Below are 27,929 nucleotides of genomic sequence, written 5' to 3' on the forward strand. Positions count from 1 at the left end.
AGATAAGGTGTGTGTACATGTGCGTTCAAGAGGTGGCGGGAGTGAAATGACACAGGACAATCTAGTGGTGTCGGAATTAGAAATCCAGCCCTGCCCGTACACATTTAATTTTAAAAAAATGTAAATTAACGTGGGGCAGATTTTCTTCCATGGTTGGGTTTTCTTTCATTAAGTTCTTTAAACCTACAGCCGAGTAATTTAATAACCATGTTCTAATAATTCACAGCCAGGAATCAACAGTTAGGATTTAACTTATTGCTACTGAAAGCGCATACAGGTATTGAATTTCCTATCCAGAAACCCAGCATTAAGAAATGGGTAATTTTTACTAAAGTGTAAATTTTCTCCACGTTTTAACTTAGTTCACCATAGTTCACCTTCATTTGCCAGGAGTATTTTCACATCTTAAATGTGCACAGTAAGAAGAGAAATGTGGTAAATGTGGTTCTCCTGGCGTCAATTATGGGTGACAATTTGCCGGTGTATTTCATACAGTTGAAGTGAGGAAAACGTCTCTAAAGAATGTGGGAAATCAACATTGAGTAGGTGTCGTAGAGAATGAGATGCAAAAAGTGTCTGTTCTTTAAGGCAGATCTCCAGCATCAACATGAGGAAATTTTTCTTTGATGAAAATTTATTCTTGGGCTCTGTGTAAATTGGAGACTATTCACTGGAGATATTTAACCTGGAGAAAAGATGTGAATTTACACCAATGCAAAGGGTGTTTTCGCAAAATTAAATGAAATTAATTCTCCAAAATCTGTTGTGCTCTTCTTCTAGTAAATTAGCAATGTTGCGGGGAATATTTTTTTTAATTAAAATACTCCAAATATGCCCCACAGAGTCCATCTTAAGCATCAGCTCACCCTTGCCCTGATGATGTGTTCCTATTGGAATGGTCCAATTATTTAGGCCAAGGGCCAGTAAGCACAGCTTTTCTTTTAATTAACTTTATGTAAATAGTTTTACTAAATTAACATTTACACATTATTTGCCCACATGAAGAGTTTTGTTTGTTTGTAAGTAGCTCCCTCAAACACCACCTTTATGACCTTGAAGGCAGGGTTCTATTACAAATTGCAGAAGCAGATCCAATATCACAGTATCTACAGCGCTGACTACTATATATTTTACTGAAAAATGATCATGACTGAAGTGGAGAAGTTGATCTGATTGCACACCTGAGCCCCTGCTACTATAGACACCATAATATATTTTCTGCCTGATTTAACTCAAGTTACAAATGGAAGAAAGACTTCTGCTGAATATCAATTTGGTTAAAACAAGTGTTGGGTACAGAGCAACATGGGCACATCGTTTGTCTAGGGCTGTTAGGATGATCAAAACAATACCTGGTTACTAGATTAGAGCAATTTTGTATGTTTATTCTAAACTGAGGTAGATCATATATAATACAGACCCTACCGTAGAAAACATTTTGCACTTGAATATGTGTATAATGTATAGAAAGCAAAGCAGCAATACAAACATAGGTATTTTGTTGCTATGTCTTTAAATGTAGGAGTAGGCAATTCACATGCTGTCATGTGACAGTTGTGGCCAATTTTACTGTAAAACTAAAGCTTGGGGACAATTTTTGAGTTTTACTGTAATTTGAGAGGATCGCAAATTCACTTTTTTAAACTAACTAGCAAACATGTCGAAATATTAATACAAAAATGTGTAGCTACTGTAAAACCTGGCAAGCTTCTGTATGAGTCAATTATAGGTTTATCTGTAGCATTCAAACAATTTAATTTCTCTAGTGGCCACTGAGAAAATGAATAAAGATACTTTGGTGGGTAGACATTGTGTGCAGTGTGTGATGGGAGACAAATAGTATTTGAAAGAACAGGCGGTACAGAAGATAATTCATGCAGTAAGTAAAGGCAACTTTATGATAGTCAAAAATCATCATGAAGTCTATTGGGTTTTTTATGTTTTAGATTAGGAAATCTGACTTAATATGAGTTGTGATGTTTGGATGTTACATCATTTTGGTGGATTTTTAATTATGAGTATGATACCTAAGGTTATAATCTGGTGAGGTTCAAATGCAGCAAGAAATACCAGTTTTGACTTTACTCTAATTTACTTAAATATTTATAAATCTATAATAAAGTTAATTTTTTAATCATATTTAGTGATGATCAAATTTATTTGCCAGGCATGGATTTGCGGCGAAATTCCACATTTTTCCACCAGCAATTTTTTTTGCAAAACTGCAGCAAAAATTTGCAGCGGAAAATTTCCTGCAACTAAGAAGTAATTGAGACAAATTTGTCGCTGAGACAAAAAAGTTGCCATGAGAAAAAACGCCCATTGACTTTAATGTATTTGGACAAGAAAGTCCCCAAGACAAAAAAGTCGCCAAGACAAAATTGTTGCTGAGACAAAAAAGTCGCATAAGAAAAAAAATGGCCATTGACTTTAATGCATTTGGACAAAAAAGTTGCCAAGACAAAAAAGTCACCAAGACAAAATCGCCATAAGAAAAAAATAGGCATCCTACCCCCTACCTTTGTCTGCATTTGTAACCAAATCTTTTCTAGTGATGGGTGAATTTGGGGCATTTTCCACGAAATTCGCAAAACGGAGAAAAATTTGCAAAACAGCACCACCGTCTAGTTTTTTACTCCGGCATCCAGTTTTGACGCCGGCGTCCGTTTTTTTTTGGACACCGGCATCCGTTTTTGTCCAAATTGTGCTGGTGTCCATTCTTTTTTTGCCGCAAATTTGTGGAAATTTGTGCAAATTTGTGCCTAGCAAATAAATTCGCCAATCACTAGTCGTTTCCTCTGAGCCTTCTACATTATAATGAAAATATGTTCAGTTAGATCAGGTTTGATTCAAGAAAAAGGCAAATGGTGTTGCAAACACTAGAAGAAACTGCCAAACCAAAGTTGGACTTTTCATATAAATATTTTAGGCTACTCAAGAAGTTATTCTATCTTACAGCACACAGTTTGCAACATGAAAAATGAAAATCTATTCAGCTCTAATAAAGATGCACCGACCTGGAAAACCGTGACAATGGCCCAAAGTAGAGAATCAAAGTTTTTCCTGTCTGGAACAGTATCTCCGGAATCAGTCTTTAAACTGAATTTACATCCGAAGATATGCATCCCAAGGATACTAAATTAAGAAAAAAACACCAAAAATTACATTTGAAATATGATAATGTTTTAATGCTCTGGAAAGTTTTATTCTTAGCCTTACCCACCAACATTTTTTAACACAAGTAAAAAGCAATTATAATAGGCACACATACTAAAGTGAAATGTTCCTCTAACAATAGACTAAACCTAATTATAGAAATCTTATATTTGCAATGCTTAGTTATAATACCTAGCCTCACAGTGAATGGAAACATTATAACGCAGTAGTTCTTAATGTTTTTTTCAGGGGACCCAAATTATGTTGCTGAAAAATTGGATTACAACCACTTTTAATCACCATGTTTTATTGAAGGAAAAGATTTTATATTTTTTAGGGGATCATGGTGATGGGGACACTCACTGATGATTTGGTGGGACACCCAATTCCAGGTATGGACTTACATTCAAAATAGGTCTTTGTATTACAAATATAAAGTGTCCCAAACAGACCCCACCTGTCTAATAGTAACTGTCCATGACATTTTACAGTAGTCCTCTGGCATTTTCCAGAATCCACAGGATCTGTCTTACTCCCTAAGAGATGCCTCCTAACAGTCAACCCAAGACAGGTGAGATTCTGTGATTTTTAACACACAGGTATATTAAATAATATAGTTTAATATAATATGTAAAAACATAAGGCGTACAGAACAAAAGATGCCCAAGCTTAATTATCCTTATCTCTACCCTGCAATTAGCATGCCATGGTGTAACTGCTGTCCATACAGAACACCTTTGGGTCAGGTGGGTAAGTGTTCTCAACCTATAGGATTCTTACAAGTAACTGCTCACCATCATGTTATCTGAGAATGCTATCTACAATGTAAACAAGTTATAAAAAGGTATGACTTGTAAAACTGATTTGAAGCATTCTGTGATCCATTGCATTATGTGTTGCTGAATGCTAAAGCATTTGTTTCTGCTAAGAACCATATCTCTTGGGGGCACATTTACTTAGCTCAAGTGAAGGATTAGAATCAAAAATACTTCGAATTTCGAAGTATTTTTTTGGCTTCTTCGACCATCAAATTGGCTACTTCGACCTTCTACTACGATTTCGACTTTGAATCAAACGATTTAAACTAAAAATCGTTCGACTATTCGACCATTCGATAGTCGAAGTACTGTCTCTATAAAAAAACTTCGACCACCTACTTCGCCACCTATAACCTACAGAGCACCAATGGGGAAGGTCCACATAGGCTTTCTAACCAATTTTTGATCGAAGGAAAATCGTTCGATCGATGGATTAAAATCCTTCGAATCGTTTGATTCGAAGGATTTAATCGTTCAATCGAATGATTTTTCCTTTGATCGTTCGATTGAAGGAAATGCGGTAAATCCTTCGACTTCGATATTCGAAGTTGAAGGATTTTACTTCGACGGTCGAATATCGAGGGTTAATTAACCCTCGATATTCGACCAATAGTAAATGTGCCCCGTAGTCTTGTTATATAAAATAAGGGTCCGGTAGGAAAAACTACTAACAGTGGAACCCCAATCTAAATGGCATAGGGCACTATTTTGGGTCCTTAAAAATCCATGTTCTAAGATAAGTGACTAGGCTTAAACTTCCTATACATACTACACATGACTACTTTTCCCTTTATTCTCACTGAAAGAAATACTAATATTCTGCACCTGAAAATGAAGATGAAGAGCATCAGAAGCATGCAGAATGTGGCCACGTTGTCCATAGTCTTCATCAATACCACCAACTGACGCCTCAATGCAGGCATAAACCGTACCAGCTTCAGCACTCGTAGAAGTCGGAAAGTCCTTAGTACAGACAGCCCTCCATCATTCTGCCCAATTATCTCCCAGACACTGGAGAGAGGATAACAATCAAATGAGTAGTTAATGTACCTGTAAGTTGATAATTATATTAGAAAAAAAAAGTCTATTCATCAAGATCTACTCTATTAGAAATGCTTACTGGAGGAGAAACTAACTTATTATGTGAAATGCTGAAAAATGAATTAGGAAATGTGAACGAAATCTTTTAATACGTATTAAGTAATGGACCATTAAATATGCTGTAGATAAAGGTGATTTTAAAGAATAGGAATTCCTGATTAATACTAGGAAAAAACTGGACCTAATCATTTTAGATTTATATATGTTTCATGACCAACAATTGCTGCTCACAGGGATGCTCTTTATTATTTTAAATAATCTAGCCGTACTGTATGCAAGGAAGCCTTCAATATTCAATTACAAAGACAATGAGAATTCATCTCTTCTTTATTAATCTATCATTTGAAAGAACAATAAACAGTCCATATATTTAATGCAAAATGTTGTCCAACAATTGATTTACTATAATAGTCTTTATTTAACTGGGCACCTAACCCTCCCTTTCCCTTGCAAGACCATTATTGAAAGCACTATGTAAAGCCAGTGTCAGCCCTAGCTCTGTTTAGACCCTTTCTGGTTTGTCATGGACTCGTGGTAGCTATCTTCTCCATGTCAAAACTGAAGCACTAAACTTAAAGGACCATTATAAATGTAATATAGGGTAATATGGTTGTAGAAAATCAGCCTAACATAATAGTAGCCTAGATAATACTAGCTGAGCCCGAAACAGGCTTTTAGCTATAGAAAGAAGACAAGTGGAACTTACCGTATATACTCGAGTATGAGCCGAGTTTTTCAGCCCCCAAAATATGCTGAAAAACTCTACCTCGGCTTATACTCGGGTCAAGCGCAAAAACGGTCGCCGGCGTCTAAGAATAGTCGCCGGCGTCTAAGAATAGTCGCCGGCGTCTAAGAATAGTTGCCGGCGTCCAAGAATAGTCTCCAAGAATAGTCACCGGTGTCCAAGAATGGTCGCCGGCATCCAAAAACGAGATGCCAGGCACCTCCAATGTGAGCAGAAACCCTCAATTTTTTGATTGAAACTTACCAGAAGCTGCTGCATTTCTGTCAATAAGCTTTCCCAGTTTTTGGAGGTAAAACTTAGGTACCTCGGCTTATACTCGGGACGGCTTATACTCCAGTATATACGGTAATTATACACATATTAATAATTAAAAAATAAAAGATGGAAACATAGTGGTCCATCATATTTGTTCAGCACAAAGGAGATGTGTACCCCCTTGTTCAACATGTGGGAAATTAATAGAACTTGTCCTGAACATACACTTTGCCTGTTGTTTCAATCAGGAAAAAGAGATGTTTTTTGTTATTTCGTGAGCTAAACATGGCAAACAGGGAAATTAAGCTACTCCTTGGTTGGCCGGCGATTTGTAAGATAGATAATATATTTCCAGTATACAACCCCACTTCATTCATCCTTGATTGTAACTGTTTTGTTAATAGGAGCCCATTATGCACTGGTAATCTAATTATCTGTCTCACACAAACCCTGTTTGCCCAGTATAGAAATAACAAAAACCACAGAGCTTTCCTAATTAAAATAAGTCACAAAAAGGGGCTATTTATCAAAACCTGATTTTTTTCAGATTTTTTAAGTAAAAAAAGTCCAACCAAACTAGAATCCACGATTTGACCTTATTTATGATTGGAAAAAAAACTTGATAAAATTGGTTCGGAAATTTTTCAGATTTTATGCCCGAAACGCTCAAATTTTTCATGAAAGCGATCAATTACCCTGATTTTTTGGATATTTGACAAAAAAAAAAGACCATGATATCTTCAAATCTGAAATGGGACCTTTGCTATTGACTTCTACAGGACCCCAACATCTTGGAGATGGAGTATTTTTCAGATATGGACTTTTAGCAGCCTCGGGGTATAATAAATCACGATAAATTCGAGGTTTTTTTCCACTAAAAATTCTGATTTTATAGTAAATTTTTTTCCGAGTTTTTGCCATTTAGACTTCAATTAATAACCTCTATAGTGTCAGCACAAGTCCTATCTATTAGACTCACAATGAACAAGGGGGTATACCACGCTTTACAATAAATTAAAATTCCTAGTTCCTTTATCATTTGAGATAATTTCTTAACACGCCATTGGGTACTTAATATATAATCAAGAAAATAAAACATATACCTGATTATGACAATGATGCCATCAAAGATATTATATGGGTTCCGCAGGTAATCAAACAGGCCAAAGGCTGAAAGTTTCAGCATCATTTCCAGAGCAAACATGCTAGTGAAGACAATGTTACTAATTTCCAGGATATTTGTTAGCTCTTCTGGCTGTTGGACAAGCAAAAAACAGATATTATAGAAGGATTGGTCTATCAAAACATGTTAGTGAAGCACTCATACACATAAATTTTAAAATGCAAGCATTGTCACACATTAACTGAAATAGGAAATACAAACATTAAGGCAATCATGACAATGTATGAAGTATTTTCATTTCATCCTCTGCTTGATGACAATGTCATTTTAATTGGCTCCAAATTTCTCCTTGCACATTCCAAGGGGCAGATTTATTAACATTTGAGTTTTCACAGCGATCTACAGTATGTTTTTCGCAGCAAAAACCTGTAATCTCAACTATTGTTTAATTTTGCCAACTTGAATATTCAAGATTTATTAACCACAGAAAACTCAAAAACTTGACTATAAAAAATCAGCAGCTAAAAGCTGTCAAGTTCAATTGGAGGTGTATTTTCAAAATGCATGTTCATTCATAAAATTCAAGTTTTCCAAGTGCAAAATTTTGCAGTAAAGAGTAGAATGTGTATTTAGTGTGATCAAGTTTTTTTTTTACACAATTGTAATCAAGTTTCTGAGCTTTTTCCTGAAAAAGCTAGCAATTGAAATGTTCAGGTTTATTCAAATTCAGAAAAAAAATTTGAAAAAGTAATATTTGAATTTTTATAAAGTTTCCTCCCTGGGGACATTTGATCAAAATGAATTAATTTTAATGCTGCACTAACTCAAGAATTCTCAAACGTTATTGTTCAATGCAAGAAACTTTCTCGAGAAAATTCTGGCAAAAAATTATATATACAGGTATGGGACCTGTTATCCAGAATGCTTTAGACCTGGAGTTTTCTGGATAATGGATCTTTCCGTAATTTGCGTTTTCATTCTTTAAGTCTACTAGAAATGTATTTAAACAATAGGCTGGTTTTGCTTCCAATAAGGATTAATTATATCTTAGTTGGGATCAAGTACAAGCTACTGTTTTATTATTAAAAAGGAAAAAGGAAATCATTTTTAAAAATTTGGATTATTTGGATAAAATGGAGTCTATGGGAGACAGCCGTTCCATAATTCGGAGCTTTCTGTATATCGGGTTTTCAGGATAAGTGATCCTATACCGGTACCTGGTAAAACAAATGCGAGAAACATTATACTACCTTTCTCAGGCATGAATTGAATGAGAAAAAAATTTGAAGAATTTTTAATATTTTAATAAATCTGCTCCTAAGTAAGCTAACTAACTTGATCATTCAAAATTCTCTATAATTGTTATGTATTAACGTAACCCCTCTAATGTTGCCATTTGTGAGGCATTTCTGATGTTTAAAAGCTCAACTAAGCTATTATTACTTTGGTCATGCCTGCTTTTTTGCCATTGTCTTATGATTTATATTCCTGTTCCCTCTTTCTGTCTAAGCTGAGAGCAAGTATGGAGCAGGCCAGTCTTACCTACCATGTTATAATAAATGAACCAGCATTTACTGTACTTGTCTGACTGCTTCACCTACCCAGGTAGTTTATCATATGCACCTCAAAGCGGATTTATTAATCCAGCACATGATTTACTGCCCAATTCCCCCAGGCAGAAGTGCTGTCTGAATGAGCACTAAAGTTTTCAATCTTGATTGATTTTGCACTGTCCCAGGGCTTTGTATATGACCTCTAATATTTGTAAAAAATCACAGTGAATTTTTAATAAAAAATTAGGGATACACAAATCCAGGATTCGGGCAAGATTCGTCCTTTTGCTTCAGAAACACTATTTGTATGTATATTAACATATTGCTGTGTAGCATGGAGGCAAGTAAAATAGAGCTAAATAGCACAAGTTCAATAGCAGATAGCAGATAAGCTCCTTATAACACCATTATGTACTACAGATCTTATCTGCTGTGTAACCTGAGCCTTTTCTCCTTTAAATGGCTGCCCCACAGCAGCTTATTATTTATATTATTTATATATACAGTATAGAAGTGTTTCTGAATCAAACACCCTTGGTTTATCAGTGCAGGGCAACACTACACATACCTCCCAACAGTCCCGCTTTTGACAGCTCAACCCACAGTCCTGCATTTGTACTGAAAAGTCCCGACTTTCTCTGCACTGAACAGCCAGAAAAAGATACAATGTTTCTAACTTAATTGGCTTTTGGCAGGGAGCCAAGAACAGCCACCAGGTGTAACTAAGATACTTTTGTAACAATTTTGAGATAAGAAAACAAGTAATTGTAACAATTTAACATAAATAGGTCTCTTGGGAGAAGTTAGATTCACAGCTTACAGTGAAATTCACCTTCATTAGCAAAACAGTAATAACTGAAAAGAAACCACATAAATATGTTCAAACTTTCATAACTTGCTAAAGTTTGTAAAATGAACATGGTAATTAGGGGGTGTGGCATAAAAATGTGTGTGGTCAAAAAATGTCGCCACACTACGCGCAGCAACTTTTTTGTCCACTTTTTATTTCCAAAATGTTGGGTGGTATGACACTACATTATATTTTATTTACTTTCAAACACCAATGACTTGGTTCCCCTTCAAGAGAGAGAATTTGAATTATATACGTACAGATTTACATGTTTTTGAACACATTACTGCAACAGCTAATATTGTAGAAGTTGAACTGGGAAGAAAAAACTTTGAAATGACAGAGCCCAATTTGCTTTACTATGTAAATGAGATGGTTTACCTCTAATTCCCCAGTCACACTGCTCTAGAAAATCTATGGATTATGCAATCAGAACACACAATACCATTCACCTTTAAATTATACTATTCTGTCTAAAATGAATTAGTATCAGAAAATATATGCATGGCACAAGCGCTAAGCCCATCCTAATAGCAGGAGTTGGAACAATGCACTTCTCTTGGCAGCATAAGGGAAATTGTCAGCTCAGTATTAACTATTAGAACAATTATTTTTCTTCCTATTATTAACAGAATAATGGACATTTCCAGCCCTACTCATAGCCAAATAGTAGGTCATTGCCATTAAAGTATTTTTAAATATGGAAGTGTGTGTTTGCTTCAGAGACTGAGAGATTGTAACCATGGGCACAGTTATTCAGGTTGAAATTGGGCTGCAGCAACCACATTTGCATAGCAGATACATTTTAAAGAATGTAATGATCCTAGTTCTTAGCAAGGACATAAATTGGGGTATTTGTCAAATCAAGGCCGGGCCAAGCTGACTGGGTGGCATAGGAGACCTGGCAGCCACCACACCCCCTCCATGCACGGGCCACCCCGACCTCAGATCACATGCGCGTGTAGGCGATGGAGGGGAGGAAGGCAGGAAAGAGTGACGAAGGGAGGGCAGTGAACACGGACTAGGGACTAGAAGGACTATAAGGTGCCTCTTCTGCCTACCGCTATTTCCAGTGCTGGGTCAAATCAATAAAAATCTCATGTAGAGACCCTAAGGTTTAAGTATGTTTTACTATTTACAGTTTCCCCTGTATTTGGCACCTAAGTGGTCTTTTATAGGATAAGTAGTGATAGGCGAATTTCTCGCGATTTTGCACCTTGGGTTTAATTAAGAATACAGAGCACAGTGCTGTCCGGCACAGGTGACCCTGTTGAAGGTGGTAAAAACTGTACATTCATACACCTTGTGGCCCCTATTGCTCCCTAACTTGCATGTTTTTCCATTCCCATTAGAAGGCACGTACCCATTATGGCATTTAATTCAAGTGTCTAGAGGGGCAACTCTCCAGCAACATGTCTCTCACTAGTAATAGGTTGGCAGCCCAACATGGTAACCTGGCCATTAGCTAGTGAGCATATTAGTCAATTGACTCCAGCACTGCATTTCCCATGGTGCAAGTGCTTAAGCATTTGCACCCAAAGAAAAGTAAGCCCCATAATATACAGTATTTGGTCTAAGTAGTTATCCATTTTTGCACATCTGTCATCTATCCATTGGCCTATCATCTATGTATCTATTTATTATCTATGTGTCTATCTATCTATCTATCTATCTATCTATCTATCTATCTATCTATATTATCTATCATCTCTATCTCTATATGTTTCATTTCTCCCTCTCCTCCTTTTTCACTATCTGTTTAATCATGTGGAACACAAACGATTCAATTTTATGCAAAAAACCAATGATTTTAAAAGCTGCTGCTATGACTCACGACAACATTGGCAGATTTGTATGAGGAACATCATTTTGTAACTTGCTGTCATCTCACTGAGGAGTGAAACATGCGCTTTTCGAGGCAGCGGTTTTTAGACACAGGTAGAGCTACTGTTTCCAATTCTGTTTCTTAGAATTCATGAAATGTTTTTGTTTTGCATGTTTCCATCATCTAACAATGAGACCAACATTTGGCACAAAGAAAAGCACTGCAGTATTTGATTTCAATTATTGAAATCAGAGCTCAAGGCCAACATGAATCTGTAGGTCTTCCAAAAGCCTGTCGTTCTCCTAGGCCCACACTGGATGGTGAGACGATATCTTGTCTGGTGTGAACTCCTTAAGCAACCCCCTGCCAAAGCTTCAGAACCATGCATGTCAAGCACAGACCTACAGGAAAAGACTTGGCATTGGATGCCACTTTTAGAGCTGTGAATATAACTGAGAATACTGAAGACAGAGATCCTGTGTAAATGGGTTTATCAAGCCTCTTAGTGAATATTAGATAGAGCTTGTTCAGCTAAATAAAACAAGCAGCATTTAATTTCGTCGAGTAATTTATACATGATTACATCCCCACAAGGCCACTAAAACTATCTGAGGCCAATCTAAAGGTGTATTTATCTAGACAAGACATTGACAAGGCACTCTTTTGGTTATATGCTTTACTGTTGCAAACCAACCCTAACCCCTTGACTAGAGTAAAAGCAAAGCAATAAAGGCACATTCCAGACATGGATGAGGAAAAGTGGACTGATACAGGTCCCTGAAATAACTACATCAACTAGAGGTTCATTTCAAGGAACAGTAACAAAAAATTAAAGTGTTTGAAAGGAATGAAAATATCATGTACTGTTGCCCTGCACTGGTACTCTGCTGTGTTTGATTCAGAAACTCTCCTATTGTTTATATAAACAAGCTGCTGTGTAGCCATGGGGGCAGCCATTCAAAGTTTAAAAAGAAGAGGCACAGGATACACAGCAGATAACAGATAAACTCTATAGTATACAATGGGATTCTTCAGAACTTGTCTGTTATCTATTGTGTATCCTGTGCTTGACTGGCTTCCCCCATGGCTACACAGCAGCTTTTTAATATGAACTATAGTAGAGTTTCTGAAGCAAACACACAATATTTACCAGTGCAGGGCAACAGTACATTATATAATCATTCCTTTAAAAAACTTTAATTTTTTGGTGTTACTGTTCCTTTCAGTAAAGTGTTTTTAATCAGACTCACTAAACTGTTCCTACATGACAGCACAGAAACCAGTGCAACTAGCATCAGAATTTAATATTCATAGCATCAGCTTTTATTACAGACAAACCTAATTTTCTGCTTGATAATTTGCAATAACCCATAATCTTAGCTTCTCAACCGCTGCTCCGAACCCACTGACATGTGAGTGTCACAGACACTTTCCAAGATGGTGACCCCCTGTGACAAGTTTGAAGACCTAAACCATTGCTGCTATTGAGAAGCTGAAACTTTAGGCTGGAGCCTAATGTTCAGTATATAAAACATGGCATTTTTAGCCCAATTCAATTTTAGGGTTTAGTTCTCCTTTAAATGTAATTTAGCAGTGGGCTCCTTCATCCTTTTTTTCATTAAAAAAGGTAACAAAACCTTCTGATGAGTGTCTTAATGAAAAATTTGCAAAACTGAGGAAAAATTAGAATGGCAACATTTTGCCCAATGTAAGTCAATGGGGCACTTTTCACCCATTTCTAAGTGAGCCAATTGCATTGAAGTAAATTTCTCATGCCAAATGCATTAAAATCAATGGCCATTTTTTCTTGCACCAAATGCACCTGGCATCCGTAGACACTTTTTTCCTGTGCCAAATGCATTGGAATTTTTTGGCATTTTTTTATAGTGCCAAAAATATTGGACTAATGAGTGCATTTCTGGGATTTTTCTCATACTAAATGCATTGGAGACCATGGCTTTTTTTTCATGAGCGAAATACTTTGGAGGCAATGGGTGTTTTTTTCTTGGGCAACATGTATTGGAGTCCATGAGTGATTTTCTATCACAGTTCATCACTCTTGCACACGTGGAATTTGTATCAGGTCAAACAAAAATGTGCTCATCTCTAACTTTTAAGCAACACATTCAAGCTTCCCAATACCATGTAACTAAATTGCTTATTTTCCAAACATATTAAGACACAACTAAAATGATCTGTTGCTGTTTGAGACAAAATCCCTGAAGCAGTGACATGAATGACAAAAGTTTAAACTTCATTTAATTCTTTTCACACAACACAAGGGACGGAGGCAAGCCTGCTCAGCCTGGATTACATGCTCCCCTAGCCTTATAGACAAGATCATTCCACAAATATTCTCAGCCGCTCATTCATCACTAATCCTTCCTCCTTAGGGCAAGTAGATAACAGAAATTAGCCTTATCCGCATACTGGATGTGTTTTGTATATGTATGAGCATATACAGTGAGTAGGTATACATATTTACATATTGTTCCATTTATTTTAGATGCATTGTTGTGTATGTATGTGGGGAGAAAGAACAACACAGGTTATTTCTGATTTGAAAGATAAATTCTAAAAAGACATATGCAACTTTTAGCCACCGGTAGACTCTGAACTTTAAATTCTAGAACTCTATTACACAGTCTGCCTCAGGTGTATTGTAGATCAAAAGCAGCTGGAAGGCTGCATTTTACTTAAGTGCCTTAACCCCATAAGTGCAAATGTTTTCGAGTTTTTTTCCGACCATGAGAAAAAAAAAACTTCTGTCTAGGCAATATGTGGAGTTGGTCTTGGCCACCACTCAAGATGGAGTTCTTTGTATTGAGAAGCCTTAAGCCACACCTTGGGTCAGAAGTGCTAAAATGTAAACTTATTTTGACAGGACCAGGTGAAGCTGATGCGCTTTGAGTATCAAAGTGTAAAAGCTACAACACTTACATTGCAATGGGGAACTACAGTTCGTACAACACTTTGTGGTACCTGCATTTCATAACAGTAAGATAACTGGAGAAATGGCCAATGAGCACGCCATTAAACCCAGACTTGCAGGTATCACTGCAGAAATGGCCATGAGAACTCCATTAACCTCAGATTTATCAATAAGATCACTGCAGAAATAGATAGATTGAAAGCATTACCTCACCCAAGCAGAACACTAATCATATTTCTCTACATGTTTCTCTCTGCCTCCTCTGCGCTGTGTAGCTGTAACTGTGGAAGGCACGGCCATCTTTGATTTATTCCAGGCAACCAGCATCAGCTCACAGTTGGGGCAGGCATTGTAAGGTCCCTTCAGACCCCCAGGTGGGGGGTTTGTCTTATTTACCCCACTGTGCACTGGTTATATTGTGCATTATTTAATGGAATTAAGTTAGTGTTGTAGTGGGGTGTTTATTGTGATGATGAGTTGTTTTTATGAAGCTTGCTGGTGGTTTGAGTTTATTTAAGGTTTTTAAAGTTATGTTTTTTTGTATGGATGTGTGTTTGGTGCATTCTGCAGAAAGAGTCATTTTTAAATTTATAAAGATATAATTTCCAGTTTGATTATTGGAAAATGTATCATGTACCCTAAGGATATTATAAGCCACAGAGGAGTTCCATGGCCATATTGTGGAGCAATGTTGATACTCCTTATAGCATTTTATAACCTCTACATATTAATTTAGTCTATATACCTTATCTTATATAAACTTTAACTGTACTTTTGAGAACTGTATATATATATATATATATATATATATATATATATATACGTATATATATATATATATATATATATATATATATATATATATATATATATATATATATATATATATATATATATATATAACAAACTACATATATATATAACAAACTACCAAAAAAGTCCGCACTCATAGGTCTTGTAAAGCAAAGAGAAAGTGGATTTATTCAACGTTTCGGCTCCTAGACACAAGCCGTCATCAGGAGGTCTCGCGTTTAGGAGCCGAAACATTGAATAAATCCACTTTCTTTTTGCTTCACAAGACCTATGAGTGTGGACTTTTTTTGTAGTTTGTTAATATGTCCCCATGTTACAGCACCTAGGCATTTACAGGCAGGGCCGCCATCAGGGGGGGACAGGGGGGACAAGCGTACCGGGCCCGGGCATGAAGGGGGGCCCGGCAGCGCTGCATTTTTTTGAAGATCCGGGCCCCCCTTACGAGCGCCCGAGCCGTACGTCTTGCCTCTTCAGTGCCGAATGCGGAAGTGCCGAAAAGCCGAAGCCGATGCGACGAAAAGACCCGAAGTCACGGAAAAAGCCGAAGTCCCGAAGTCACGAAGCGCCGAAAAGACCCGAAGTCACGAAAACAGCCGAAGCCGAAGTCCTGAAGCAGCGCAAAGACCCGAAGTCACGAAAACAGCCGAAGCCGAAGTCCTGAAGCGGTGAAAAGACCCGAAGTCACGAAAGGAGGCGAAGTTGAAGTACTGAAGCCATGAGTTCAATTCTACTGAACACCAGTTTGTTTTTTGTTTTTTTTAATCCCCTGGCCACCAATGTATTATTTTAATATTCTATAGGCCCCTGCCACCAATCTTTTTTTTAAAACTTTTGTTTTTGGGGCCCCAATTTTTTTTTTAACTCGTAAGGGGCCCCTTGCCACCATTGTTTTTTTTTGGGTTTTTTTTTTAAAAAAAAAATTAATTTTCTTTTTGGTGGCCCCAAATTTTTTTAACTTGTAAGGGGGCCCCTGCCACCATTTTTTTTTCAAAAAAATTAATTTTTTTTCAAATTTTTTTTGGGGCCCCAATTTGTTTTTAACTTATAAGGGGGCCCCTGCCGCCAATGTTTTTTTTTTTTTTTCAAAAAAAAATTAATTTTTTTTCAAATTTTTTTTTGGGGCCCCAATTTGTTTTTAACTTAGAAGGGGGCCCCTGCCACCAATGTTTGTTTATTTTTTAGTTTTTTTTACATTTTTTTTGTTGGGGCCCCAAGTTTTTTTTAACAGGGGGCCCCTGCCACCAATGTTTTTAAAAAAAAAAAAATTTAAATTTTTTTTTTTGGGGCCCCAATTTTTTTATAAGGGGGCCCTGACCATCAATAGCTTTTTACAACTTGTGTGAGGGGGGGGTTACTTTTTTAGCGCTGATGTCTGTGTGGTCTTTTAACTGCGATGTGGGCGGGATATGGGGCGGAGCTTGGTCGTCAGTGTGGGCGGGGCCCAGGGGGCCCCAAAAATTTTGTTGTACGGGGCCCCGTGATTTCTAATGGCGGCCCTGTTTACAGGTATTCTGAGTGCACTGGCGTTTTGTTTATATATTTATATATATATATACTGTATCTCCACAAATTTCAAAATCGGCACACCCACGTAAAAATCTTCACCTCTTTATTTTAATACATCATATTAGAGTCCAACGTTTTGGTCCTCATTAGGACCTCTTTCAGGCATGTATATATTTATTTATAATATATACAGTATATATATTTATACTTGAAATGATGTTCTTATGAACAGTGCTTAGTGGTGTCATCAGTTATAATCGGTTCTTACTGAAGTAATTTGTCACATAGCTCATTGAGACTTGTGGACTATAATAAATGATGTCCCCTTTATATGGTCATGGAACTTCTCGTTGACTTATAAAATATCCTTATATTTTACAGTAGGAGGTATATTATTCAATATAGCTCAATATATTAATAATAATTAATTTAACAATGTGCTTAACTATAAAAACATTTTACAGTGATTTCACTTATTCCCATCATTATGCCTCAAGATCCAGCTGCTTTCTCTCAGGCTTAGAAATAGTGAATAAATACTGCATTGTTAAACAGAGGCAGAAAAAACAGAAAGCAGGAGTGTTATTATGGTTTCTGTGATGTTAAGCAAAAACAGGAGGTACTCTATAATCAGTTTGTTCCAAAGCTGCTAACGGAAACTGCATAGCATTAAACAATAACTGGCAGAACTGGTAACCAAATGGTCAAGTCGACGGCTCGCCGACGGGTGGGAAGCCCTGTGTGCCCCTTTTCGACTACAGAGAAAAAGATTTAACGGTGAGTATAAAAATCCTGTTTTCTCTGCCATCTCAAGGGGGACACAGGGAACGATGGGGACTTACCAAAGCAGTCCCAGAACAGCAGGGTGGGAGCGAGCCTAGACCGGTGCTATTAAGTGAATTACTGATTGTAACACCTTTCGACCGAGGGAGGGCTCAGCCGAGGAGTAGATGTCCACATTGTAAAATTTGGTAAACGTATGAATGGAAGACCAGGTAGCCCCCTTGCAAATCTGCTCTAACGAGGCAGAGTTACGCCACGCCCAGGAGGCCCCCACCAGAGCCCGAATCCTTTCTGGTGGAGTTCTTTCCCCTTTGCCAAATAGGCCTGCTTGATAGACTCTTTGATCCAATGGGAAATAGTAGTCTTTGAGGCTGCCTGACCTCTACATGGGCCTGAGGGAAGCCACTGTGACTTTCTGAATGGCTTAGACCGTTCAATGTACCACCGTAGTGCTCTGACTACATCCAGGCTGTGTATCCAGCGTTCCTTGCTATTCTTAGGGTCTGGACACAGCGATGGCACTATAATCTCCTGGTTGACATGGAATGATGAGACAACTTTGGGTAGAAAGGTTGTAACTGTGCGGAGTACGTCTTTATCTTTATGAAAGGTCAGAAAGGGTGGGTCACAGGACAGGGCGTTGAGTTCAGACACTCTCCAAGTGGATGAAATTGCCATGAGGAATAAAACCTTCCACGTGAGCCACGTTTTGGAAATCGAGTTCATAGGTTCAAAGGGGGAATTGAGCAATGCTTCCAGCACTACGTTGAGATCCCATCCCGCCTCCGGTGGGCGGAACGGAGGAGCTATATGAGCTACTCTCTGCAGGAATGTTCGTATTGCATCTTCATTTGCTTCATTTGTGTTGGAACAGGACCGACAGAGCAGACACCTGGATCTTGAGTGAGTTGGTCTTCAGACCCAATTGCAATCCGTGCTGGAGGAATGACAACACTCTAGGAATGTCAAGCTCAGATAAGGAAAGTTCAGCTGCTCTGCACCAGTTGGAGTAGGTGCGCCACACTCTATGGTATGATTTGGAAGAGGATGATTTGGGTGCTTTGAGCATAGTTGGAATGACATCCTCTGCTAGTCCCCTACTCTGCCAGATGGATGCCTCAACAGCCATGCCGTCAAAGCGAACAGGCCGGGATTGTGATGCACTATTGGTCCCTGCTGTAGAAGATCTGGTCTGTACTCTAGTCAGATTGGTTGAGCTATCGACATCTCCTGGAGGTCGGAGAACCAAGTCCTCCGGGGCCAAAAGGGAGCCACTACTATCATCATGGTTGGAGACCTCTTTATCTTTTTGAGAACTCGTGGAAGCATGGGTAGAGGTGGAAAGACATAAGGTAGATCGAAGTGTCAGTGCTGAGTCATGGCATCTATCCCCGCAGCTAGTGGATCTCGGTGGCGAGCGAAGAACTTTGCCGTCTTTCGATTGTGTCTGGACACCATTAGATCTATGCTTGGTCTTCCCCAGGTGCTTACGAGTTGATCAAAGGCCTCTGGATGCAGTTCCCATTCCCCAGGGTCCAGCTGATTCCAGCTGAGGAAGTCTGCCTTTGTGTTGGCAACTCCCGGAAAATGTATGGCTGATAGTTTCATGGAGTTGGTCTCTGCCCAGTGCAGGATCTGCCTGGCTTCTGCCAGTGCCAACTGACTTTGCGTTCCTCCTTGCCGATTTATGTAAGCCACTTTGGTGACGTTGTCGCTTTGTATTCGTACGGGCTGGTTGTGCAGGAGTTGCGACCACTGATAGAGTGCTAACTTTACTGCCCTTAATTCGAGGATGTTTATCGGAAGTTTGGCTTCCTCTGGAGACCACTGACCTTGTGCTGAGAGATTGTCCCATGTTGCCCCCCAGCCTTGTAGGCTGGCATCTGTGGCTATCACCTTCCAATCCGGGGTTGCCCAGGACTGGCCCGTGGCTAGGTTGGTTGGAACTAGCCACCACCGGAGAGTCTCTCGTGTTGTCTGTGTCAATCGGAGCGGTCGTGTTAGCGATCCCCCTTTCTGAGTGGAGAGCATGTTGTTCCAGCCTGCGCGCAAGTGCAGACCTGTTCTCCAGGAAGGGTGCGAAAATGGCCGCGCGAATGCTGCTGGAACGCATGATGCGTTCCACTCAGTGCGCGCCAGAACAAACAGGCAGGCTCCTTATCCCCTCGCTTGCTGCTCTCCTCTGCTGGGCTTAAGACGCTATACTGTGCATATCCAGCTGCAGTCCAGGGAGGGGAAGGAATACACTGGCTGACAAGGTCTAGGCAGGTAGGAAAAAGGGGGGTGCGGGGGGGAGGGGGGATAAGGGGGTGCTGTGGAAATAATAGCGCCAGCCACCTACAGAATGCAGTTGCATGAGGCCCCCCAGGCATAAACCCGCAGGTGAAATATGCCACTTATCCCTCACACCGGCCAGACCATCTGCTCTCTGCTGTACTCTCAGCGCAGGGATTCGCCTGGATGGTCGGTATAGCCTGACTGGCTAGGTTCTGACCCCGGTGCTGCTCCACTCGTAGGCTTCAACCCGGGTGTCAGACTCAGCTGAGTGATGGGTATCCATCCTCCCGGGAGCAGGACACTTGTAAAACTGATTATAGTACAGTGTGGGGGGTTAAGCCTGCTCTGGCACGCCCCCTTAATTTAAATATCAAGCGTCCTGCCTCCGGAGGATGGAGCTTAACCCCATCGTTCCCTGTGTCCCCCTTGAGACGGCAGAGAAACATAATTTAAATGATGAAATGACAGATTGACTGGTTCAGGGCATTTTACAAATGTGACAGAAAAAAACATAACACAGCTGTGAATAAGATTTCTAACAAATAATTAGTACTTGCTAAATAAGCTGTTATATGTAGCAGAAATAATGAGTTAGTCCTGATCATGCCAATCTTTTGGCACTCTATTATGGTCCATGTGTCACATGCAAGTTGTATCACTTTATGCATCAGGGCTATAGGATGCGATCTGGAAGGTAATAGGAAACATTACAGTTGAATAGTTAGAAGTCACATCTTAATATTTCCATTTTACACTTACAGAGAAAAAACGAAAACACACAGGACTTTTAGCAACCCCTGATGCTGTACTTATACACAATAAAACTCAAGGAAAACGAGAGCTGCTCTAGTCAGCAAACAGGTGTTCCAAACTGTAGTCATTTTTAATGGCCCTTAAGTTACATTTTTGTGACCAATTAACATAATGGGTTCCAGGAACTCATAAGGTCATCCTACAAATATAGACAGGAATATGGTAATGATTGTCCTGGTGCAGATTAAAAGCCAGGCAAGTAGATCAATTTAGGATGACAGGATAGTATTAAAGATATATTAGTTTCTCTCTGAGCCTTTGTGTCTCTGAACAGAGACACACCAATAATATGACATCTTGCTATTAAAGTTTAATATTGCAAACAGGATAAAGCAAACAAAGAAAGCTTTACAATTCCTAATAGAAAATAAAAGCCAGTGATTAGTGGACTTATCCCCTTCTTAATTAACAGTGAGAATCAAAGTTGAATTCAGCAGTAAATTAATGGTATATTGATATACAGAGAAGCGCATTAGTATTGTAATGATGGCAACTGAGAACAGCAATATATGCATCCCGCTGCAGATTCTACTTGCGGGAATGTTTTCCTCACACTTTCAGCAGCACACAAAGCTAAAAAAGTGATCACCATTGTTCCAGTTATGTGCCATTAAAACACGCCATCATTGTGCTGCAGGAGTTATATCAGAAGGCTGAAGATCGCCTACAGGTCTTCACTGATACTGATAGACCAAATGTGTCTCTAAAGAAAAACCTAGGTAGATGAACTGACAAATTGTTGTTCTTAGAACTAGCAGTAAGAGATATTCGATTATGGGGACTTGAACCCCTTGCACGTGATATATAAGGATACCTTATAAAAACACCATGCTGTAGGTATTTTCAGGGGCGGATTTACATAGCGGGTGTGCCACTATGCCTACTGTCATTTGTCGCCCCCGTACCCTCCCCTTTATTCGCGCAAATTTTTGGCGAAATGGGGATTGGCGCACGGGAAGTTTAAAAAATGATCGTAACTCCTGCGCATCCCCAGTGTTTCTGAACCAATGTGGGTGTGGTTGGGCAGCATGCCGCCCCCTAAAATCCTGCTGCCCTAGGCCGGGCCTTGGTGGCCTTTCCACAAATCCGGGCATGGGTATTTTGTCAAAAGGTGGCAAAACAAGAGAGTGAAGACTTATGTGTGAGAAAATTCAGTTTCATTTCTGTTATCCATTACCATTTAAAGATCACAGAACACCTTATATATATATTGTGGTGAGGCCACTACCAGGATAACTGGATACCAGGATACCTGGGAAAGTCCAGGACAGAACTTCCATATCTCCCAGGTTCCTAACAGAATGGTTCCAGGTAGAGTCCTGCAGTGGTCGGGTACCAGCGGGTTACCCGCAAAAACTTGAGGTACCCTGCGGGTGTAAGTTCTGGGTGCGGGTATAGACGCGGGCCGCACTTCTGCCGGTTTGCGGTCCTGATTTTTACTCCTTTTTTCTGATCACGCCTACTTCTGATTATGTCACTTCCAGTTTACAATGACAGCACTTCCTGTTTTACTCCTCTTATTCTGACCACACCTACTTCCGATGATGGCACTTCCGGTTTACAATGACAGCACTTCCTGATTCTTGATGGTCAGCGGGTTGCTGTACCGGGTTGTGGATAATGTACTTGCGGGTCGGGTCCAAGCGGGTAAGAATGCGGATTGCAGGTTGCTGTTTTGGGGAGACAGGCAGTAGGCCTACTCCTGGTTAGTTAGGATAACTGACTTGTGTTCGTTAGAAGCCCATTAAGTGGCAAGGATTTTATTTGTTTGTTTTGTCTTTTTTCTGCAAGTGAAAAAAAAATGCCCTAAAGAGACTATACTCATGAGTTGTGATTGTGCCCTGGCTATTTTTTTTATAATATTTTTTATTTTCATGTGAAAAAAAAAGACAAAGCATACACAGACATGGTGTCAAGACTGCGAGTACTGGGGTGCCCTGGCTATTTTACCCTCATAGAACTGATCCCATCTACCTAATCCCTGACAATTTATATATATTTTGCAGCAAAATATACAAAAACATATTGTGTATGTACACAAGGTACCGTTTTAAAAATATTAAGGGATATGTAGTTATAAGGAGCTCTGGGGATATCTAATTTAAGTCTAAGCAGGGGGGCGCCCACTGGGACTGCTGTCCAGGGCCCCCCTCCGGCCCCCCTACTGTGACGTGAAGGCTCCACCCGGCACACTTGCCCAGTTGGCGCACATGCACAAACGGCACTGCGATGCGCCGGAAAAAAAAATTTTTTTTCTTGGAAAAACTGTCAGGAGAGGGGGTCTGGCTCGGCAGGGGCCCACTAGGGTCGGGCCCACCGGGTTTTTTCCCGGTGTCCCGCCAGGCCAGTCCGACACTGAGCCTAAGCTCTGTATCAAGATCAAATCAAAGCTCATTTTTAGAAATACAATGTATGTTTTCTGTTATATATAGGGATGAGCACATTTTTGTTGCTCTTTCCTATATATATTTTTGCAAGTGGCTAAAATGTGTGTGAAGTTTGAATTGTTTGGAAAAAAATTGTGGGTTTTTTGTGAGGGGTTTGGTAGGAAAAAAACATGGAGAAATAACACCCATTGACTGCAATACATTAGGCACAAGAAGAAACGCCCATTGACTCCAATGCATTTGGTGCTAAAACAAAGGTCAGTTCATGACATGTATAAAACCACCTAGCCTGTGGCCTCTGGTCTTTCAACTCCTTTGTGACTTATCATATCATTTGAGTTTACAACAAAGGGTACACTATCTCCTATATACTTACAAATTGAATAGATTAGCTTTGTCCTATTTGCAAGTATACTGTATATAACTGTATATATTAAGCATTCTACTCAGGCCCGAATTTCTGCCTAGAGCACCCTGAGGCCGCAGGGTCGTAGCACCCACCTCCTTTGTGCCGTAGGGTCCTAGTGCCCACCATCTTCACGCCACAGGGTCCTAGCATGCATGTGTCGGAGCTCTGGTCATTAGTGTTGCGGCTGAGTGGCATGCTGCCCCTACAGTCTTGCCACCCTAGGCTCAGGCCTTTGTGACCTCGCCACAAATCCGGGCCTGATTCTACTACTTGGATGAACTGGATAATAAATTGTGATTAGTTAATGTGTCGTTAGCAAGGACATTTGAGTCAGTGAGGGAGAACCATCAATGAAACATCAAGGAATAATGTATCACCTTTTATAAAATATAAGGAAGTCCCATGGCCATATAAAGACACAAGGCCAAGTGCTTCTAATATCCTTATAGCTCACAAAGTGGGGTAGATACGTTTATTTATTATATACATGCTTTGAGCTGTCAAGTTACACTAAGCTAAATTCTAACTGATGACATCACTATGCACTGTTTATAAGGAGTTTCATGACCCTTGTGTAATACAGCTTCATGATATACAAGAGCTGTGAATAACCTTTAAAATATTAACTATCCTTAACTTCATGAGTTTCTCTTGATGCTTAGTGATGTCACTTGTATCACAACCCACATTTGTATCATTAAATATAATCAACCCGGTTTTGTAAAATATTTATGTATATAATCTACAGTCTGGTCATTTCCCTATGGCACAGACTGTAAATGATATACTTATAAACGGCTCGTTCTGATGTCAGAACGTGACGTTTATAACAGGGGCGAATTTGACGCAGCGCCACCAAAATTTTGACGCTGACCCCCCCACAAAATGTAGATTATAATTCATAATGTACCCCCTACTAGAAATTTATAAAGATATGAGAAGTCACCTCGGAGTTATGTGACCTGTATAAAAGCACTCGGCCTGTGGCCTTGTGCTTTTATATGGTCACAAAACTCCTTGGTGACTTATAATATCTTTATAAATTACAGTAGGGGGTACATTATCCACTATATATATATATATATATACCATAGAGACCACATAGATCCATTACATGCATAAATGTATTCAGTCTGAAACGTCTGGCTTTTATATAGTCATAAAACTCGCAAAAGGCCATACATTATTCTTTATATTTTATTGTAACTGCACTGACTTGCTACCAAAAGGATACTTTTTTACTGACTACTGGAGGTTTTTATGTATTATATAAAATATCATTTATGTATAAACATGCATTTTATATACCGTTGGAATAAACCTTTTTTATGTTTATAGTAGAATAATATTCCCCAGATGCAGTCGTGTTGCTTTATATTTATCAAGAAAGGCTCGCCTGGTGGCAAACTGCACTTCTCTGATCTCTCAGGCATCTTGGCCGCTGGGTTGTTCCTGATTGATACTTTCTCCAAACGATCAAAGTGCATGTCAGTTTTCCCACTGCAAATGAGTGTGGTCCTTCTATATAAGGTTAGTCCTGCAGTAGGAAAACACTGTTGAATGAATTCCTGCTCTAGCTTGACTGCCCATGTCAGTTCTCATCTGACTATCAAACCAAAGGAATCATCCAAGATTCAGTACTAATTTCTCCCTGCCTCACACATTTAATATTCCTCTATCTCCTGTCAGCATTCGTATTCTCGTTAACAAAACTGCAAACTTTTTTTCTGTGCTAATTAGTCTTGCGGTTTAACAGCCCTGAACAAATTAAATTAAACTCCTTGGTTTCTAAATTAATTTGCTTTCTCATTCTCCCTCAGTGAAATGTGCTGATACTTAAGCTCATAAAAACCTTTATTTCAAACACATTTAAGAATAAAATTTGTATACATCTCATTTTAGGTTCATCTACTGCAGCAAATCATTCACCAGCAACCATACTATTAAATCCATATTTTTGTGACAAGATTTTTTTGCCAATAATATGTACATTGCATGATGAGTTGGGCATTATATTCTAATATTATATTTTAATATAACCCACTTTTATTTTGCATTGTTATGTTTTTGAGAGAAAAATACATGTAACAGAAGAGCAAAACCGCTGTAGGTTTAAATACATAATGTAAAGAAGCATAATAAAATTTAAGGAGCATGAAAAAGTAATCCATAAGAATTGTTGTTGGTGATATTATCCCTTTGATTTAACATACTGTACCCACATACATGGGACCAGGGAATGTGCTTTGATCATGTTTACATGTTTGTACCTATCCAGGCCACACTTCCTTTGCATTTTTACTTGGCCTTGGAGTGCTCCCACAACCCTCTATTTTGTATATTAATACAAATACATGGGTGTGGTAGGTCTTTTCAAGAATAAGGCTATCTTCCAACAATTGAGCTGTGTTACATGCTTCAGATTATTGATGATTATTTGGGGGGCTAATCTCACTTGACAACTCCCTTATAAATCTCAGCACTGCTCTGTTGTGCAATTACCTATTTTTCAATCCCATGAAGTCCCAGTTATTTGAGCAGATTCTTAGCTTCATGCTGCATGGAAACTATAGTATTCCACATATGGATATTGGGTTATAGTTTTTGATGACAGATTAAAAGACACTTTCATGGGTCTATCTACTAGCCAGTATATCAGCCTTTGCTTTTTATAGTCATTATAGCTGGATTTAATTTAAAACCATGTTGTTGCTGTATTGCTTTATACAAATATTTGTTTGCAGGACATGCTATTCTGAAAAAACTGCATTAAAACTACAATATAACCCCTAGATGTATGTTTAAGGCTTGGGCTCATGCTGTCACCCCCAGCTGAACACACAGGTTTTGTGAATTAAGCACACCAGTCCATGACCTAATGACAGCTGTCAAATGGGAGATGTACAGTAGCTGATGCTAAAGGAGCAAACTAGTTCCTACTGTGATTCATGGCTATTCCTATGGAACCACTGCATGTTTTCTGGGACAGGCAGAAGCATGTGTTGGGGGAGTAGTTGTCATGCAACAATGTGAAGTATATGAGTATGTGAGTCATATTATTAAACCATGTTATCTCGGTCATCTAGTTTTTAAGAAAAGGGATACTGTCATGGGAAAAAACTTTTTTTTCAAAATGAATCAGTTAATAGTGCTGTGCCAGCAGAATTCCGCACTGAAATCCATTTCTCAAAAGAGCAAACAGATTTTTTTTCATTCAATTTTGAAATCTGACATGGGGCTAGACATATTGTCGATTTCCCAGCTGCCCCAAGTCATGTGACTTGTGCTCTGATAAACTTCAATCACTCTTTACTGCTGTACTGCAAGTGCGAGTGATATCACCCCCTCCCTTCCCCCCCCCAGCAGCCAAACAAAAGAACAATGCGAAGGTAACCAGATAACAGCTCCCTAACACAAGATTACAGCTGCCTGGTAGATCTAAGAACAACACTCAATAGTAAAAACCCATGTCCCACTGAGACACATTCAGTTACATTGAGAAGAAAAAACAGCAGCCTGCCAGAAAGCATTTCGCTCCTAAAGTGCAGGCACAAGTCACATGACCAGGGGCAGCTGGGAAATTGACAAAATGTCTAGCCCCATGTCAGATTTCAAAATTGAATATAAAAAAAACTGTTTGCTCTTTTGAGAAATGGATTTCAGTGCAGAATTCTGCTGGAGTAGCACTATTAACTGATGTGTTTTGAAAAAAAACATGTTTTTTGATGACAGGATCCCTTTAAATAAAATATATGGGCAGTTATCTAATCCAATAAGAAAAACCACATCATGATAAGAAAGGACATTGGTCCCTCTTTTTAACCGTACATTGGTTATGAGAGAGAGCAAGCACAGCATATAGAGTGGCGTGGAAATATAGAGATATTAGGCCCTCTTTCCAACTACGCACTGGAGCGGCAAAAAAGCGCAGCCGGTGAGGGCAAAACGGAGCTGTGAGTGAAGCACATTGCACCGAGCGGTAATGTATGCCTATCTGCATTGAGGGGCAAAAAAGTGCAGGAACAGATTACTGTATATGCTGGAAAAAATAACCTGGTAAAAGACTAACCCTGCACCCGTTTTATATTGCTATTTGTGATCACTCCTCCATATTATATGAAGCGGATCCCTAAATGAAAAAGCCACAAGTGTTTGTTCCTAGTGACCAGCCACCAACTAGCCACTTAATCCTGCACGGATTAGAACTCTTCATATAAAACACCATTGCGGAGTCTCACTCCTGAGACAATATAGAGAATAGCACAAATTGCTGGATGTGGTTAATGATTTTTACACAGCTTATTCTGATTGGGCCAATACATACCTCTTTGTGACTTTTTATCAGTGATCAATTTGGACCTACCAGCGTAATTCCATATGAATTTATAATTCCAATGAATTTTCATACTAACATGAATGAATTTTTAAAAAAATTAGAACATATGCACTTTATATTTGTGAGAAACAGTGTGTCATAAACAATCTGAATATGTATATGTTTTTTGCAATAAGCACTCATGAATTATAGGGATAATTGATGAATTGGGTGATCTTTAAATTAACTAATTTAATAAAGTTAAAAA

General features: G+C 38.9%; 1 protein-coding gene across 2 annotated transcripts in view; it reads right to left on the reverse strand.

The window, feature by feature from the left end:
- Positions 1 to 27,929, reverse strand: part of cacna1i.S (calcium channel, voltage-dependent, T type, alpha 1I subunit S homeolog) — a 359,329-nt gene that overhangs the window by 56,801 nt on the left and 274,599 nt on the right. For both annotated transcript variants that reach the window (XM_041561633.1, XM_018259873.2), the window contains exons 11-13: positions 7,179 to 7,330; positions 4,800 to 4,985; positions 3,018 to 3,135 (exon numbers count right to left, since the gene is read on the reverse strand). In XM_041561633.1, the coding sequence (XP_041417567.1) occupies positions 3,018 to 3,135; positions 4,800 to 4,985; positions 7,179 to 7,330 (456 nt within the window). The remainder of the gene's footprint in view (positions 1 to 3,017; positions 3,136 to 4,799; positions 4,986 to 7,178; positions 7,331 to 27,929) is intronic.

The sequence above is a fragment of the Xenopus laevis genome, chromosome 4S (assembly GCF_017654675.1).
Source record: "Xenopus laevis strain J_2021 chromosome 4S, Xenopus_laevis_v10.1, whole genome shotgun sequence".
NCBI lineage: Eukaryota > Metazoa > Chordata > Amphibia > Anura > Pipidae > Xenopus > Xenopus laevis.